The following is a 19,484-nucleotide window of genomic DNA, read 5'->3' as shown; positions in this document are numbered from 1 at the left end:
TATGTCAAAATAGATTTTAAGTAAAGAATTAACAAATAAATATTGAAATTTATTTATTTTTACAATCTTTTTTAGTTAGTAGAAAATATATTTTGTGTTTGTTAAAATAAAAAAATATGTAAATAAATTTATTGAAAATTATATTTTTAATCTTAATTTTATCAAAATAGTTTAAAAAATTACATCGATTGAAACTAAAAAATATTTGTTTGTTGTGAAGTTTTTAAATACACAAAAATTCTATTTTGAATATGCTTAAAGAAAAAATTTGAGGATTAATTTTGAAAATGCTTGTGATTGTTTGGTTTTATAGCTATATATAATATATTAAATAAAAAGCTTACTGAAAAATAATTTACTAATTTTCTCTATGTTTGGTTGGAATGATCGATAAAATAAATTTTTAGAAACTTAAAAATCTATCTTTAATGAATATTTTTATATATAGAATGTTATTTTTTTTTGATAAATTAACAATAGCTTCTAAATTTAAAAATAAAATTCAATAAATCCCTCTAATTAATAGCAAAAAATAACTTTATAACTAAAGCAATTTTCAATTAAAGATTATTTTTTATAAAAAATATTTTCAAAACAAATTAAAATTCTTAAAAAAAGATCAAAAAATCTATCAAAAATTATAATTTCTGATTAATACACATAGAAAACCAATATGATTTCAAACAAAGATATGAAAGCTGACTTGAAAAAAATCTAGCAATCGCTTGAAGAAATTGAAAGAAAAATGGACTTACTTAAAGATAAGAAAAGAGTACTTCTAAAAACTAAATAAAAAATTGTAGATATTTATCGCTAAGAATTTAAATCTGGCTAAGCTAAATAAGAAAAAGTTATCTAAAAACCATCTCACAAGGATGATCAAGGGTAATCAGCTGATGATAATCCTGATAAATATATTTTTAAATCTGGCAGAAGACTTTACACAGATGCATACAAAAATTATATCGTGAAACTTTGCGAAATTTATAATCTGAAATCTATTGAAAAATATGCTAACGTTCTTTATACTAACATTATTAGATGGAGGATAGAAATGCAAAGAGTAAAAATTTTTCTTTTTCATATTTTAGATAATTAATTTTTACTATTTTTTAGTTTAATTTTAATTAAATTTACTCAATTTGGCTAATTATTAGTTACAATTATAACATCAATTTTTATGAGCAAAAATTCACTAAGATTATTAAAGCAATAAAATTGTATTTAACAAATTTTTTAATTTCCAAGCATTGCCAAAGTTAACAAATTAATAAAATATTTTCAAAATTTTAATGAGTTAATATCAATTTAACTTTATTTATCATTCATAATTTAAATTATTATTGAAATAAAATAACTCTTACTTAAATAAATCAAATTTAGTCAATTTCAAAGTTATATTTAAAATCAAATTAAACATTTCTAATAAATCTATTTTAATAAATAATAAAGGGCCAAATTCCAATTGATGATAGCTATAAACCTAATGAAGCAGAAATTCAATAGCTAAAATAAATGGAAAAGTATGCTGACAAACATGATTATGACTATGAAATGAAAAAATAAATGAAATAATATGAGTAATAGAAGATGGATTAGGAATTAGATGATAACAAAATGTCTTCTACTAACTCAAATGATATGCAAGAAGAATATTAAGTTAAAAACTAGCAGAATATATATAATAAAATGTATAGTGAAGACACTTTTAACTAAAAACTAAGAAATAGTGTAAAATAATATTAAGAAGATACCTTCGCCTCTTCAAACGAGTGCTCACCAGATGGAAACAAGCAAAACAATCAAGAATAACCTTATTTACCTAATGGTTTTAACCTTGATAAAGTACTTGAAGTAAATCCAAATTTCAACTCGCCTTGGTACACTAAGTTTGAATCACAGCTAGTAAAATCTATATTTAATTCTCAAGAGCCTGTTAATCAAAGATCAATAATGGCTGCTGCCAAGCACCTCAGAAAGAGCCTAGATATTCCAGAATAGGATCTGAAATTCACTAAAGAATGGTATTATGATCTGCTTGCTCGTAGAAATATTCAAAGTTCTTAATGAATAAACACATAAATTAAATTAAATAATAAGTATTAAAGTGCATTTTTATATTTTAATATTCTTATTAAATAAATAATATTATACATCTTAAATAAAACAATATTTAATTTAACTAATTTATTAAATAAATAAATAAATAAATAAATAAATATTTACTTAAACAAAAATAAATTCAATCGTTTTTAGATAAATTAGAATTTTATTTTGAAATTATTTTTTAATTAATTGAATCTCCTTGCTTTGATAGAGCTTCTTAAATTATGTTAGTTGTATGCTATGTAACATTGTTATCATTAATTGCGTGATGATGAAAATCTCTGTAATCAGTTATTAAGCTTATTTGATTAATTGAGATTTCTCGGTCATTGAACTTTAAATGTGAATCATTATGATCATATGCATATTTATCATAAGATTAATTAATATCTTTATGATATCTGACAAGATGATTTAGTTAACTTTTATTAAATCTGCTTTCATCCTCAATTATTTAAGGAGAATTTACAAATTGTATAGATTTAGCAGCCATTTTATGACCTATTGGGGAATTCTACGAGTTTGATATGATAAATGAATTTTGGAAGTTACTTTTAGGAACTAAAACAGAATTTATTTAATTAGGAGTCAAATTTTCATTAGGAACTTAACAGGCGGCGTCTGATTAAATGCTGCATCTAGCAAAATTTATTTATTTATTTACTATTATGGTTTCATTTACTTTTTGATTATGATGAGGAGATTCTGCGTCATTATTTTCTGTTGTTAAAAAGATTTTGCTTTAAGACTCATAATTTCTTGAACTAAGCTTAAATCCATAGTCATTGATATCAGAAATAAGGTTTTAGTTTTATTATTTTTAAACTTATTTGGCTTATTCCATTTACATTTACAGAGAATTTATATTCACTAAAAATGAGCATTTATTTTAAGACTTTTTATTACTTGTACGAATCTTTTAACCTTCAGGCCCTAGCTTTTGTACAATTTGCTCTGTAACAAAAAGAGATATTTTTTGCATATTAAACGAATGAAGATCGCTTGATATTTTAAGTGAGTCTGAAACTCTTTGAGTTAAATTGACTTATCCAGAGTCTTTTATAGAAATTTTAATGCAGTCTTAATTTTTTTCAACAGACTTAGAAAAATTAACCAAGATATATTCTTACATTTATTAGTCTTAACTAAACTATTATAATTTACTTTATACTTTTATATTTTCTTAGCTGCCATTCTAATTATCTTAAGTAGATGTTTATTATTTTTTATGGATGCTTCTAATAGAGAAATTTATCAAATTTATCATGCATTGTATTAATCTCCTCTTATCTGAAGTTACAATAAAATTAACATTTTTGTTTATAGAATTATCACATTCTACGTCAAACTATATTTTGGAATCTTATAAAATTTATTTAAATACACTTTAAATATCTGAAATTAGGCTTTAAAGAGAAAATTAAGTCGTTTTTATATCCAAAACACCTTATTGATAATTTAAGTAATCATGTGCATTGTAAAAATAGTTTAACCCAGTAACTGCTCTATGAAGTATCTTTTTGGCCTTAGCCTAAGAATCTGATTGTACTTATTAAATTAAGGAATTTGTGCAGATTATTAAATGTCCCAAGTTTTTCACAATCTTTTTTAAAATTATAATTTATTATAATATGAATTTTACTAAATTAAAATTTATGTCAAAAAAAAAACGGTAAATAAAAACTGGTAAAATTTATTATTTTAAATAATTTATTTTATTTTTAATTTAATTTTTGATTATAATATTTATTCCTTTAAAAATAATTATTTAAATATAAACAGATTTAGATTTATTTAATTTGACTTATATTATCCATAAAATGAAAAATTCATCAAAAAATTATTATTGATAATATTTTTTTTTTTTTTGAGTTATATTTTAATCTTACAATTTATTCCAATATAAATAGTTATTTTAGTTTTAAATTGATTTAATTTAAAGAATTTAACTTCTATAGTTAATAAAGCTATCAAGAATTAATAAAAATATTTCTAAACTATTAAAAATAATAATTTTTTTGTTATATTTTAATTTTGAAAATTATTCAAACAAAAATAATTATTCTAAGTTTGTATAGATTTATTATAAAAGAATTTTATTTCTATTGTTGAATTAAAAATATTAAAATTTTTCATATTAAAAATTTTTTTTTAATAGAAAAAATGTTTTATTTGATAGAAAATTGAAATTGTTTTCTTCATATTTAGGTTAAAAAACTTTGAAAAGTTAGTAATGAATTTTCTTTTTGAAATATTATTGTAGATTAATAATTTTATAAATTAATTTAAATCTATTTTTATGAACTAATTTTAGCTAAATTTAATTTTTTAAGATGATTTTGTATTTATTTTATGCAATAATAAAATATTTGATCAAAAATATTATTAATGATTTTATGACTTTTTAATTATAATGTTAATATAAAAATTAATTTACCTTCTAATATAAAATTTCAGTTGTCTTTTGATAGGCTTTTGTGATATTCACTTTTTCTTATATTTAAGATGAAGGCAAGGTAGAGTTTATTTCTTCAAAGAATAAAATAATATGGATTTGATCACTTTAGTTTACTTTTTGTTTATAAAAGAAATAATTAAAAATTTTGCTTTTTTAATAAATATCAATCACAAATTTTAAAGTATTTTTAATAATTTTTATTGAGTGAATTGGTAATCACAATTTTGTGATTTTTTTAATTCAATAATCCAATTTAGTTTATTCAAAATACTTATTTAATTATTAAATGCTAATTTTTTTATGTATTTTTTACTTCCGATTTTTAATTTATACTTTTTTCTTTCCTTGGATGGAGAATTAGCCATACAATCAGCACTCTATTTAATACCTAAAAACTCCATGATGCTATTCTTAAGGATTTAATCACAGTCGATGACTCCAAATTATGAATTAAGCAAATAAAGAAGCATATTTTTTTTATTTTTGGTACTCTATTCTTTCTCTTATAAAGCTTAGCAGTATTTTTATAAATAAGAATTTAAGGAAATAAATTAGTTTTAAGTATTCCAAGAGTATTAGCTTCCAGATTGATTTTCATCTTTTTGATTTAATTTTTACAACTACCTGATCTAATAACCAAATATGATAAATTGATTAGAATTATAAAAATACCAAAATATAAATTTAGTTACATAAAATGTATTCATGAACTCGGTTAATGAAAGATTGTCTCTAACTTCTTAGAATTAGCTTTTAAAATGTTCGTTCTAAGTAAAAAGCTCAAATACATTTTATTTCTTTTTGAGAGTAATCACAAGCATTGGGTTAGTAACTGTATCTCTAAAAGATTACCCTAATTTCTATTTAAAAATTAAGAAAATAAATTAAATCAAATATAATATACTAAAAATCAAATGAATAACGTATAATTAATAATAAGTATGATAGATGAATGAATACCTTTTCCTTCTCCTTGAAATAAAATAGAAGTCTTTTACTTTTTTCAATTTAATATTTGACTTAGCACAGCATCACAAAGCATAGTAGTAGAATAGCACAATTACTAAAACTGATTTCTATATTTAGTACTAAGAAAAAGCCAAATGTAATCAAAAGCTATCCTAAAATATCTATAAAATAGTTGGTGCCTACCATCATGAGAGTGGCTGAATATGTTTACAAGGCGAATCCATAAATCGATGATTCAAATTACTCTAAATATTGTTCAAAAAAAGGATGAATCTAAATAATCAGAAAAAAAATAGAAGGTTTAAAACAATAATAAATAATTTTCTTTTATTTTAGTAAGAAAAAACGAAGTAGACTTTTACTTAAATCTCCTTAGTGAGAGAATTAAAAAAGGATGCAAAGAGCAATTAAAAGGTTCACAAACTATGAGTAGTCTAGCCATATTTTAATTCTATTTATAATAACTATATTAGCCCAATGGAAAACTATCCACAGGAAGAGAGATATACTTATCAAGTATTACTCTCTAATTAAACTTATAATAATAGTTGGAGTAAATAGAATTGTTATCAATAAAGAGACAGATTAAAGTATCCTAACTCTGCTTTTCACTTCAAATTTAAAATATTTCTTCCTGTAATAAGAATCATTAAAATTAAGAGTGTATGCCTACATTCTCGCTCGTTTTTATTAGCTAGATAATATTAAAGTGTTTATTTCTATTCTTTCTCTTTTCAGATAATAGAGTTTTTATGCTCCTTTTTTAATCAATTGTAACAAAGAATAATTCTTATTTAAAGAATATTAGTTTTAATACAATTTTTTTTAACGCCTTTTTAATTTCTAATTTTTTAAATATTAATTAGATTGATAGATAGATAATATTCTTATGGACAACTATTATCATGCTTTATTCACATAATATATTTCCATATTGATAATAATACCCTTAAAAGAATAGAAGAAAAGTGTTATAAGCAATCAATATCTGTGGTTATCAATAAGTCTAAGATTCTAAATATTTAATAAAAAGATGATTTATTATTAAAAAATAATGAATGTCTTTACAATATTTTTCTTTATTTACATTACTTTAAATTTTAATAAATTAATTCATTCATGCTACTTCCATTTTTATATCAAATATTTTTGATATTCAAATTATTTATATACTTAAAAACATAATTTATTTAAATGCAAATATATATTTTTACAAAGTAGTATAGAAATTTATTAATTTTCAAAGCATATAATTAAAAAATTTTTTTATTTGAAGTAACTAATTAAAAAATAATAATACACATATAAATATTAAATATATTTTATTAAGTAAAATACTAACTAATATCAAAATATTTATCAAAGCTAATTTTTAATAATAATTTAATTAATTCAATAGAAAATTAAAATACAGAAATGAAAATATTTTTTTTTATATTTATTATTTAAAATTTTGTTTAATAAATAATAAATACTTCAATATTTAATTAATTATTGAATATTAAACACTTCTTTAAATATTTGAATTTAAATTTTTTTACATGTTTTTATTGAATTTTTAATTAATATTAGCTTAATAATTAAATAATTTTTTAAATATTTACTGCAATTTTTTTTTAATAAAAAGAATTAGATTTTAATTATAAAAATTTGAATATGAAGATTTTTAAGTTTTATTAATCATTTTTTTAGTTAATAATCACTGTAAAATATCCTGTTATGATTTTATATATATAATGTGAGATGATTTAATTTAAAATTTAAATAAATTATATCTTTAATATTAAAGATTTTTCATTTTATAAAATATATTTTCTATCAAGATTGTTAGATCAATTTAATTCTCTCATATTATATTTATTGAAGGAAAAAAGTTATTTTAAAAAAAATACATCAAAAGTTTGATTCGATTAAATTTATCTTTTTTTAGATTTAATAAATTAAAATGTTTAATTAATAAAAAACTTTTAAATGAATTAAATGAAAATTTTAGGTGTCAAACAGAATATAAATCATATAAAACTTAAGCAGGATTAATATTTATGTAAACTGTCAAGTTTTGAATGAATGCTCTTATCTAAATTGATTATTAAAAAGCAGCTAAGTAAATTTGATCTCTTTCAACACTTATATTTAGTTTTGGGATATCATTAAATTTGAGGAATAAGCATCTTTCAAGCTATATTTTTTAAATATCAAAATTCATGTAGCTTTAAGGTGGTAAAAAAACAACAGGAATCTCTTCTACTTCGCATAGGAGCTACATTAAAACGCTTCTTTAAATAATGCTATGAACTATAAATTATTCACCTTATATCAAAATATTATATTATTAAATTGATATTAATTCTTTATCTTTTTTGCTATATAAGTATTATAATAAATCATATTACTCTTTTTCAGTTAAAGAAGAGTCGTCTTACTCTTCTAATTCTGAAAATATATTTTATTATTTGGTTAAATCTTTACTGTTTTTTTTTTAAATTATCAGGGCTTACTAATTAGGGTAATTTTTCAAGAATGGTAGAATTTCTTATTAAGACTTAAAAGTTTTATTTACTTTTAGCACTCCTTTAAATTAATAAGCTAAAGATATGCTAATTACAGTCAAAGGCAAGTTAAATAATGAGATTAAGATGCAGACAAAGTTTTTTTCAAAAATAAATGAAAGGTAAAGAAAAATTAAACTCTGAATAATAAGTGAAACAGCTAAATAAATAGAAATTATTTTTGTAATGTTCATAGATTGGCATATTTTAGAGACTTCATAATGTTTAAAATTGAAAGTAGGAGTTTCAAATAAAGACCAACAAAATAAATAAGGTAATGATTCATTAATCTCACTTTTAACTAGAATAACAGCAATTATTTTGAAAAAAGAAGAGATTAAAAAATAGATGATAAACTGAATCCAAATTGTACCAAAGTATATGAATTCTGATATTATTATTAAATTTGTTATAATCTTATATATCTTAATGAAAAAGTTTATGTCAAGGTATTTTAATTGCTATCCACATTAACTCATTACTTTTATTACCATTACTAATTGCAGCAATATCAAAATCTTAATTAAGTATTTTTAAAATATATTGTTTTCTAAGTAACCACTCAACAAAATCTCAATAAGATTAATAAATCTGGGGTAATAAATGCCTAGTATTTTATAGTATTCAAAAAGGTATCCTAAATATAAATCATTTTTATATGTCTTCCTGCATTTTAATGCTTTCAAAGAATAAATTAATTCCATCTTCCATGTTGCTTTGAAACCTAATTTAAAAGTTAAAAAAACTTTATCCCATAAAGAAACAATAAGCAATTTAAGTCCATATTAAAGTGGAATAGTAGCATCAAAAAGCAACATTACTGCTAAGATTATGCTTATTACTTCTACAATAAAAAAATTAGCATTTAATATACTTGCATCAATCATTTGTAATTATTTATACTCTTTTTTGATATTAATATTATTAATTTTTTTAATTAAACACCAAATAATTTTGTTTATATATGGAAAGATAAAATCTTACTCATCAGAATTAATAGATTTTGAAAAATCAATCTATTTTATCAAATGATAATGTTAATTATGAATTTAAAATCTTTACTTCTATATTTTTTTTAATTGATAAATTACTATTGTTTTTTAATCAATTTCAGCATATTAATAAATATTCTATATAAAATATTTAAAAATTAAATTAATTTAAATGAAGATTTTTATGTTTCAAAAAAGAAAACAATAAACAAATATCCAGTTAGTTTCCTGTTGAAGCAGAAAACACAATTTTAGTTAATAATTTAAACAATTTTAATTTCAAATATTTAATTAGTTTTTTTACTTACTCATAGAGGAATAAATCAAGTTATTTTATTCATTATCAAAAATGGTATTAAAAAAATGAGTTATTATCCAAAAATGAAGATTGAAATAAGCTAAAGAAATTTTATGTCATTTATTCTTTTTATTTATAAGTAAAACAACAATTTACTTTCGATTTTTCACAAAATTTTTAAAAAACACTAAATATATAAAAAAACAAAGATATACTTTGGAGGTAAAAGGTATTTATTTATTTATTGTTGTAATTTTAAGGTGCTTTGATAATAAATAATTTATATAAAATTTATTAATCATTAAAAAAAAATTCTAAAAAATAATGATTAACAATATTTTTGTTTTACACATTCTTTTAATGTGTGCACTTGTTTCAGTATCTGGAATATTAAAAGTGAACACTGAAACGCATCAAATTATAGATTAAAATGGAAGAGAACGTATTTTCCATGGTGTTAATGCTGTATAGAAATCATTTCCATACATCCCTAATACTGATGTCTTTGATCCCTGCTCATCTTTATCTGAGTAAGACTTCAAAAATATGAAAGAATGGGGTTTAAATGCAATCAGACTAGGAACTATGTGGCCAGGAGTAGAGCCTTAGAAAGGTTTTTATAATGAAACATACTTAAATTAGCTAAAGTACATTGTTGACACTGCTGGTAAGTATGGTATTTACACTTTACTAGATATGCACTAAGACCTTTTTAGTGAAAAATTTTGTGGAGATGGGATTCCTTTGTGGTTAATTCCTGAAGCTGAATATAAATACTTCCCCCTTCCAATTCCTAAGAAAATAGAATTCAACAATTAATCAGGGCTTCCTATGGACTGTAATATCACTACTGGTTGGGGAACATATTATTTTTCTTATGACGTTGCTGAAGGCTTTGAAAAGCTTTATACAAATTACGAGGGTAGACTCAATCTTATGGCCTAATTCTGGGGTAAGATTGCTCAAACTTTCAAAGGAAATCCATTTGTTTTGGGTAATATAATTAATTATTTGGAACTTAATTTTTTAATGGGAGTAAAATAAAAATCATTTAGATGAAGCTGATTTTTAAATTTAAGGATTTTAAAAGAAATTGCTTAAATTTTCTGTAATTTAGTGGTTTTTAATTACATTTTTACAAAAATTTACTTGGCTATAATTTTTTAAAATTTTTTATTAATTTTACAAGATTTAATTAAATACTTAATAAAACTCCCAATTTTCTTTTTAGCTCATTAAATATTTTATTTTAATTCTAAACATTCATTTTCTATATTTTTTATAGGTTATGAGCTCATTAATGAGCCATTTGCAGGAAATATCTTTAAAAATCCTCTATTGTTAATCCCTGGCTTTGCTGATAGACTTCGTCTTTAGGATGCTTATGAAATAATTGCTTAAGAAATTAGAAAATATGATGAAGATCATATCATCTTTTTTGAGCCTGTTACTTGGGATAACATGATTAAAGTTGGCTTTACCTAACCACCTGGCGGTAATAAATATTCTGATAGATCTGTACTTGCCTATCATTACTATAATCCTCCTGATTTTGCCATGGGACTCTTCTTTAATGAAAGAAACAAAGATATTCAAAGACTTAATGTTGGAGGTTTCTTAACTGAATTTTTTGTCTCAGGTGGTTCATTTGCTGAAAATTAAAAAGTTATGGACATGTGTGATAAATATAACTAAGGTTGGCTTGGTTGGATTTATAAACCTTACGCAGATCCTTATAGAGATGAAGGACGTTGTACTTATAATAATGGTACAAATGGTGGTTTCTATTATAATAATGGTACTGCTGTATACGAAATAGTTCACACCATAGTTAGAACATATGCTAGTGCAATAGCTGGTAAAGTTATAAATTTAATAAAATTTATTGTTTATATTTTGATTTAAAAAAAGGAAAATCAATCAATCAATACTTTAACAATACTTCTGGCGAATATTAGCTGGAATATAGACTATGTATAGAATGTGGATAAACAGAAATTAACTATAATGCTGAGCACTATTATCCTTAAGGCTTTAATATTTAGATCTCAGGAAATGCTTCTTACATCTTAACGAGCGATTAAGTATTTGTTATTCCTAACTCTAACTCTAAAAATAATGAAGTTATTTCTGTGAAAATAACAACTGTCATTGAAAAATAAATAATAGAATGAAATTATGAAATTAAGTATATATAAATTAAGTGATATAATATAAGTATATATTAATGTAACAGATTATAAATAAAGAAGTTATTTCAGCTAAAATTAATATATGTCTATGAAAAATAAACAAAAGAATGAAAATGAATAAAAATTTAAATAAAGTAAATAATAAAAATAAATATAAATTATATATTGAGGTAGCAGAAAGTTGTTTCTGGTAAAAAAAACTACCTAAGAAAAATAAATAAGTGAAAATAAAAACTGTCTATTAACAATAAATAAAACAATAACATTATAAGATAAATTCAAGATTAGGTAAACGATAAGAATATAATATGTAACAGATTAAAGAAAATGAAGTTCTTTCTGTAAAAATAAAAGTTTTATTTGGAAAAATAAATAAGAGAATGAAAATGAGTAATATTTTATTTGAAATAATTAATAAAAACATAAATTATTTTATATTTATGAAGTAGAAAATAAATATAGTTGTTTGTTTTTGTGAAAAATAAAAGTTATATTTAGAATAAATAATAAACATAAGAATGAAAATGTCTAAAAGTTTATATTAAATAAACAATAAAAATATAAACTATAGATGTATGTTACAGATTTAAAATTATAAATTTTTCAAAAAATATTTTTATATTAGAAATATTTAAAAACTTAAAGAATTTTTTTTATTTTATAAAGAACACAAATTTATAGCTGAAAACACGATTATAAACTCAATAAAAAGAATTTAAGATACTTTAAAGCTAAAGAGCTCATTAAAATATTTTTTCACTGATAAATAAATGTTAATTGTATCACTTTGGATTCTTAATACATTTTAGTATTTTCAAATTAAAATATTCTTTATATTGTAAAAAGTTCATCTTTTGAATTATTTTAGATTACATTTTATTTAATTTTTTAATGGCTAATAAGCTAAATTCGTAGCATACTTTAATTTGTTGGATTATTTCAAAAATATAGGTTATAATAAAATCAACTGGTTTCCACAAAACAATTTTTTTTTACTATTTTATTGTAAAAGAAATTTTGTGTTTTTATTTAAAGAATAGATATTTTGTATTTACTTATTTATTGATTGAATTGTCTAACTATAATAATTATTAAAATCAAAAAGCAAATATGACGTATAAAATTTAATTTAGTTGGTTTATTTCATCATGTGTGATAATTGATGTAATCTTAAAAAGTAGAGGTTATTTTTCTCATTTTAAATATAAAATTTACTTAAAAATCTTGCGAGCCATTTGTTTATTCAATTTTGATGATTATAAAAGAGCAAAATATTAATTAATTAATTAACTAACTAACAAACAAACTAACCTTTGTTTATTGATTTAGAAAAGAAATATCTAAATAGGAATTAATAGGATAACAAATTAGAGGTGAATAAATACTTAAAAAGGAATATAAGTATAATTAATAATTTAGTAAAAAAGATTAATAATATTGCAAGTATTTTTAAGTAAAATAATGAAGAATATCACTATTTTATCTTCGCTTTTGGTACTTTCAATCGTATCTGCTGCTGGAGTCTTTAGAGTTAACACTACTACTAATCAAATAGTAGATGAGCAAGGAAGAGAACGTATTTTCCACGGTCTTAATGCTGTAGGTAAAGTCAAACCATACATTCCATACATAGAAGCTTTTGAACCATGTATGTCACTTTCTGAAGAAGATTTTAAATTCATGAAGGAGTGGGGTTTAAATGCTATAAGACTTGGAACTATGTGGCCAGGTGTTGAGCCTTCAAAAGGTAACTTCAATGAAACTTACTTGACTCAATTAAAATGGATAGTAGATACTGCTGGTAAATATGGAATTTACTCTTTGTTAGATATGCACTAAGATAATTTCAGCGAAAAGTTTTGTGGGGACGGTATTCCTTTATGGCTTATTCCTGAAAAAGAGTATAATTATTTCCCATTGCCAATTCCTAAAAAGATTGAATTCGACAATGAAACTGGCATACCCATAGACTGCAGTATAGCTACTGGTTGGGGTACTTATTACTTCTCCTGGGACGTCGCAGAAGGATTCGAAAAGCTCTACACAAATTACGAAGGCAGACTTGATTTGTTCGCTAGATTTTGGGGAAAAATAGCTCAAACCTTTAAAGGAAATCCCTACGTTTTAGGTATTCTATTGAACCATAAATTAAAATTGTGAATAAGAAAAAAAAATCTACGATTAATTTATTATAATTAATTAATTACCTTCTTCAATAAAATTTAAAGAGATTTATCAAAGCTCAATTTAAAATTATTTTTACCAATTTTTCTTTCTTATTTAATTTTATTGACGACTTTTAATTTAACTCAATTATCTTCAAATTATGCTCATAACTATTTAAAAATTTATTTCGATACTCTTAAGAAATAAAAAAATATTTAAGTTAGAATTCTATCAAAAACAATAAAAAGAATATTCTAAACATTTAAGTTGTTAAGCTAGTTGAAATTTTAATATTAAATAAAAATTAAATCTGCTTAAAAATATAATCATTTAATACTTTTTATGATGAATAAATAGGTTATGAAATAATTAATGAACCTTTTGCAGGTAATATTTTTAAGAATCCTCTATTACTAGTTCCTGGATATGCTGATAAAAATCGTCTTTAAGCAGCTTATGAGAGAGTAGCTTAAGAAATTCGTAAATACGATGAAGATCATTTGATTTTCTTTGAACCTGTCACTTGGGATAATATGATATCTGTAGGCTTCACTCAATCTCCTGGTGGAGAAAAGTACTCTGAAAAATCAGTTCTTGCATATCACTACTACAATCCTCCCGATTTTGCTATGGATCTCTTCTTTAATTAAAGAATAAAAGATATCTAAAGACTGAACGTTGGAGGTTTCCTTTCTGAATTCTATGCAAATTATGGTCCTTAATCAGATGTTTTAAAAACTATGGATATGTGTGATAAACACAACTAAAGTTGGTTAGGATGGCTTTATAAAGGTTTCTACGGCTTTTGTGGTGGTTCTCCTTCTGACTAAAATGGTGGTTTCTTTTACAATAATGGTACAGCTGTGTACGAGTATGTACATAACGTTGCCAGAACATATGCTACTGCAATAGCTGGTAAATTTTAAATATAATCAAAAATATGTAAATAATTTGTAAATTTATAAAAGGTAAAACAATAAGTTCTTATTTCAACTCTACATCAGGTGATTACACTTTAAAATACAATTTGTGCGTAGAATGCGGTTAAACAGAAATTAACTTCAACTCTGAACACTATTATCCAAATGGTTTTACAGTTTCAATTTCAGGAAATGCTAAGTACGTTTCTAAAGAAGGGCAACTCATTGTTACTCCTAATTCTAACTCTAAAAATAATGAATTAATAACAGTAAAAATGGTAGCTAACCAATAAAACAGTTCACAAAGTGCTCTTTAAATTTGATAATAAAAATATATTTTAAAAAATATTGTTATATTCCTTATATATATGCAATAATAATAATATCAAAAAACTATTAAGTTTTATAAAAAAAAATATCTTTTTTAATTAAATATCATTTTATCACAAATAAAAATATTCATTTATTTATTTATTAAATTTTTAATTTTATCTATTTTAAAATAATTGTTTAAAATAAAATAAATTAATTTCCTTTTTACAAAACATTTTATTTATTGAAGAAAAAAAATGATAATTTTAATGTAAAAATAATTAAATGACTTTGATAGCTTTAAGAAATATTCTAAGCAAATTTTAGACTTTGAATTTGGATTATGCTAATCTAGTGTATTATATGTAAGCTACTAATTTTCAATTAAAAATAATTCATATCCTGTAACTTTAATAAGAAAATGTGTAATTACATCAAAATTCGTTAGACTTGAAAAAGTTAATCACAAATTTATAAAAAGTCTTTTAATAAAAGAATAATGTAGAGCCCTTTCAAAGATATTACTTATTAAATAATTTATCATACTTGCTTTTCAAATAATTCATGGATATTTCATTTCCACAAACATATTTTAACCATTTGGAGTATTTAAAAGGGTTATCAAACCATATTGCTTAGTTTTTAACAGACACATAAATTTTACACTTTTTTATTGGTGTTATTTTTTTAAAAATTTTATTGTAATTAGAGATATGGATATATCTAGTAGCGTCATTTGTCTAGATTGGTTTAGATAAAAAAGATCTATTTATTGTTCATTGAATTTTAAAATTAGGAAGCTAAGATAACATTATTTATAAACGACAAATCTTTAATTTAATAAAATAATAATTCAAATAAATAACAAATAATTAAGAATTACTTAAAATAAAGTAAAACAGTTCATGAGAAAGTTGACTATTCTTTCAGCTCTTTTGGTTGTTTCTTTTGTAGCTGCAGCTGGAGTATTTAAAGTTAACACCACAACTCATTAAATTGTTGATGAGTAAGGAAGAGAGCGCATTTTCCATGGTGTGAACACTGTGGTTAAGGTCAAGCCTTATATTCCTTATATCGATGCATTCGAACCTTGCATGTCTGTTTCTGAGTAGGACTTTAAGAACATGAAGGAGTGGGGATTAAATGCCATAAGATTAGGTACTATGTGGCCTGGTGTCGAACCTACTAAAGGTAACTACAATGAAACTTATTTGACTTAGTTGAAATGGATTGTTGATACTGCTGGTAAATATGGAATTTACACATTGCTTGATATGCACTAAGATTTATTTAGCCAAAAGTTTTGTGGTGATGGAATTCCTATGTGGTTAATCCCTGAAGAGGAATACAAGTATTTCCCCTTACCTATTCCAAAGAAAATCGAATTTGATAATGAAACAGGTTTACCTATAGATTGCAGCTTCATCACTGGTTGGGGTACTTATTACTTCTCTTGGGATGTTGCAGAGGGTTTCGAAAAGCTTTACACAAACTACGAAGGTAGACTTGACTTAATGGCACAATTCTGGGGTAAAATTGCTTAAACCTTCAAAGGAAATCCTTACGTTTTAGGTAATTAAGCATAAAATAAGAAACACAGTTTTTTATTTAAAATTAACATTTTTAAGATATCAAAAAAATATAAATGAGAAGTTTTAAAAGATAACGAAAAGTTTTAAAAGAGATTGTTTAAAATTTCTAACATTTCTTACACTTCTTACAATTTAAATTATGTAAGTAAGCTAAAGTTTTCACTTCAAAGATAGAAACCTTTTAAATAGAAAAATTAGAATTAAGAAAAATGTAAATTAATTGTGAAGGATTAGAACTTAAAGAAGAAATTAATTTCAAGGATTAAAGATTAAGCAAACAAATAAACAAAGTATAATAATAATAATATTAAGAAAACTTTTGATCCTTTAATCGCTTGTTTCAATTATTTACAATTATATCAAAATCAGATTGAAATTCTTTTACTCTTGAAATTCTGATGAAATATAAAGGAGATTATACTTTCTAATTAATAAAAAAAAAAGCAAAAAATTTAAACATTAAAAATTTAATTATTCATAAGGAGTATCCTAATTACTAAGCTTAGTAAGTATTTTCAAATAGGGGCTAATTAAATACATCAATTTTAGCATTAATTGTTAATTTTATTTCCATTCAATATTACCCTATCTCTAAATCCACAATTTTATTAAATCAGATATTTCTTACAATATTAATAAGCATTTTTTAATCAGATTACATTTGGCTTAACTACATATTGAGTTTTCTTTTCTTACTTTTCTTACTCGCTTTTAATTATTTTAATTTTAATAATTATAGGTTATGAATTAATCAATGAACCTTTTGCAGGTAACGTTTTCAAGAACCCTCTTTTACTTGTTCCAGGTGTTGCAGATAAGAAATTCTTGTAAGGTGTTTATGAAAGAGTTGCATCAGAAATTCGTAAATATGATGAAGACCATATTATCTTCTTCGAGCCTGTCCCTTGGATTAATCCTTTCTCTGTTGGCTTTATTCAACCCCCTGGTGGTGAAAAGTACTCTGAAAAATCCGTTCTTGCCTATCACTACTACTCTCCTCCTGATTTTGGAATGGAACCTTTCTTCAAATAAAGAGTGAAAGATATATAAAAACTTAATGTTGGTGGTTTCCTCACTGAATTTTATGTTACAGATGGACCCTTATCAGATATCCCCAAAACCATGGATATGTGCGATAAGTATCACTAAAGCTGGCTTGGTTGGACATATAAGCCATTCTGGAATACCTGCGACACATCTTCTCCTGATTCTAATGGAGGATTCTATTACAACAATGGAACTGTAGTTTATGAAGCAGTTCACAATGTAGCTAGAACATATGCCACAGCAATTGCAGGTAAAACTAACTAATTTAAAATTTAATTTTAAATTTATTTTAAAAAATAAAAGGTCAAACTATCCTCTCCTATTTCAACACAACATCTGGCGATTATACTTTATAATACTCATTGTGCATAGAATGTGGATAAACTGAAATTAATTATAATTCTCAACACTACTACCCCAATGGATTTAAGATTGAAATATCTGGAAATGCTAAATATACATCTTAAGAAGGAAAAGTAGTTGTTTCCCCTAATTCAAACTCCAAAAGCAATGAAATAATTACTGTTAAAATTACAGCAAACTAATAATAATGAAATAAGAAATATTAAATTTGATAAATTGAAATAAAACTAATTTATTAAATTTATCTTAAACATAAAATTAAAAAATAATAAAAAATATATATTCTTATATTTACACTTAATTCTTAAATTTTGTTTTAGAAAATCTTACCAATTTATAAATTAAAAAAATACTTATTAAATTAATTGATATATTAAAAATTGACAAAAAAACTATCTACTTAATACATAAATATAAAATCTTTAATCTTAATAAGATTATTTATTTGTATAGATTATTGAGTTAAAGAAAATAATCAAATTATAAAAATAAAAATTCTATCCCCTCAAAGTAAAAATCAAAATTTTTAATACATATATATATAAAAGACTATTTATAGATAGATAGTTAAATGTAAAGAATATTCTATTTTGTATTATTTTCTTAAATATTATTAAATTATTTCTTTTATTAATAATTTAAAAATAATTTTTAATCTTAATAAATAATTTGATATTTATTTTTACATTTTGCTAATAATTTTATTAATAAGCTAAAAATTTTTTACTTAAATTTGTATTAATTTACATTAAATATTTAATACTATAATTGATAAACAAAATTTAAGATTTTTTATAAGAAATTGCTAATTTATTTTTTTTTAAATATTCGAAATAAATAAATTAAATTATTTTTTGTTTTAATTTAATCATTTTATTTACTTAAATTAGTGAATGTTTTTAAAATAAATAGCTAAATTTTATAAAGTTAAATTAGTTTACCCTATTTTAGTTTTATTTTTCTAGATGACTCTCAAAATATTTCTCTATAATAAATAATTTATAAATATAGAGTAGATACTCTATCTTTGCTTATCACTTTAATTGTTTTTCTACTGAAAATTTACATTTTGATAAAAATTTTATTCATAAATTAATACTTGCTTATAAAATTTATTTACATTAAATAATTATTTCAATTTTTGATCTTCAATATTCTAAATTTTTATTAGAATTTAGATAATTTATTTTTAAAATAATATTCCAAATTAAATACTTTTATTTACTAAGTTTTACTTTAATAACTATTTACTTAAATAAGTGAATACTTTTAGAATCAATAAAATTCATTTTCATTATATTTAATAACATTATTATTTTAATTTTCTTAACTTTATTGGTGATTATTACAATTAAGTACAAATAATAGATACTTTTTTAATAAATAAAAAACCTAAATCTTTTTACTAAAATTTTAAGCTTTGGTTATAATTTTAATAAGATATTTAAACATGTTTACAAAAACTCATGTAGATTTACATTAAAGAAATATTTAATGCTTGATAATTGAAATTCTAAATT

The 19,484-nt window shown here is 22.2% G+C and overlaps 7 protein-coding genes across 7 annotated transcripts; 5 read left to right on the top strand and 2 right to left on the bottom strand. All coding sequences in view use genetic code 6, as the record gives it.

The window, feature by feature from the left end:
* Positions 1–577: 577 nt before the first annotated feature.
* TTHERM_00283530 (programmed DNA degradation 2 protein) lies at positions 578–2,070 on the top strand (the record flags this gene model as incomplete). The annotated part of the gene is made up of 2 exons (XM_001018209.4): positions 578–1,063; positions 1,453–2,070. The coding sequence occupies exons 1-2, from the start codon at positions 674–676 to the stop codon at positions 2,068–2,070; spliced, it is 1,008 nt and encodes a 335-aa protein (XP_001018209.3). The 5' UTR covers positions 578–673.
* Positions 2,071–2,242: 172 nt separating this feature from the next.
* Positions 2,243–3,238, bottom strand: TTHERM_00283520 (hypothetical protein; the record flags this gene model as incomplete). The annotated part of the gene is made up of 1 exon (XM_001018208.2): positions 2,243–3,238. One exon carries the CDS (start codon positions 3,236–3,238, stop codon positions 2,243–2,245), a length of 996 nt encoding a protein of 331 aa, XP_001018208.2.
* A 4,291-nt stretch (positions 3,239–7,529) lies between these two features.
* On the bottom strand, positions 7,530–8,786 carry TTHERM_00283500 (transmembrane protein, putative; the record flags this gene model as incomplete). Its single annotated transcript, XM_001018206.2, has 1 exon — positions 7,530–8,786. The coding sequence occupies one exon, from the start codon at positions 8,784–8,786 to the stop codon at positions 7,530–7,532; it is 1,257 nt and encodes a 418-aa protein (XP_001018206.2).
* A 741-nt stretch (positions 8,787–9,527) lies between these two features.
* On the top strand, positions 9,528–11,944 carry TTHERM_00283490 (glycosyl hydrolase family cellulase). The gene is made up of 3 exons (XM_001018205.2): positions 9,528–10,366; positions 10,658–11,230; positions 11,284–11,944. The coding sequence occupies exons 1-3, from the start codon at positions 9,697–9,699 to the stop codon at positions 11,544–11,546; spliced, it is 1,506 nt and encodes a 501-aa protein (XP_001018205.1). The 5' UTR covers positions 9,528–9,696; the 3' UTR covers positions 11,547–11,944.
* Positions 11,945–13,025: 1,081 nt separating this feature from the next.
* Positions 13,026–14,973, top strand: TTHERM_00283480 (glycosyl hydrolase family cellulase; the record flags this gene model as incomplete). The annotated part of the gene is made up of 3 exons (XM_001018204.3): positions 13,026–13,692; positions 14,088–14,645; positions 14,699–14,973. The coding sequence occupies 3 exons, from the start codon at positions 13,026–13,028 to the stop codon at positions 14,971–14,973; spliced, it is 1,500 nt and encodes a 499-aa protein (XP_001018204.1).
* A 1,240-nt stretch (positions 14,974–16,213) lies between these two features.
* On the top strand, positions 16,214–17,593 carry TTHERM_000283479 (transmembrane protein, putative; the record flags this gene model as incomplete). Its single annotated transcript, XM_012798166.1, has 2 exons — positions 16,214–16,534; positions 17,294–17,593. The coding sequence occupies 2 exons, from the start codon at positions 16,214–16,216 to the stop codon at positions 17,591–17,593; spliced, it is 621 nt and encodes a 206-aa protein (XP_012653620.1).
* Positions 17,594–17,611: 18 nt separating this feature from the next.
* Positions 17,612–18,333, top strand: TTHERM_000283478 (hypothetical protein; the record flags this gene model as incomplete). The annotated part of the gene is made up of 2 exons (XM_012798165.1): positions 17,612–17,851; positions 17,905–18,333. 2 exons carry the CDS (start codon positions 17,612–17,614, stop codon positions 18,331–18,333), a joined length of 669 nt encoding a protein of 222 aa, XP_012653619.1.
* Between the last annotated feature and the right edge of the window lie 1,151 nt (positions 18,334–19,484).

The sequence above is a fragment of the Tetrahymena thermophila genome (genome assembly GCF_000189635.1).
Source record: "Tetrahymena thermophila SB210 genomic scaffold scf_8254600, whole genome shotgun sequence".
Taxonomy (NCBI): domain Eukaryota; phylum Ciliophora; class Oligohymenophorea; order Hymenostomatida; family Tetrahymenidae; genus Tetrahymena; species Tetrahymena thermophila.
This window is presented reverse-complemented; position numbering and strand designations above follow the sequence as displayed.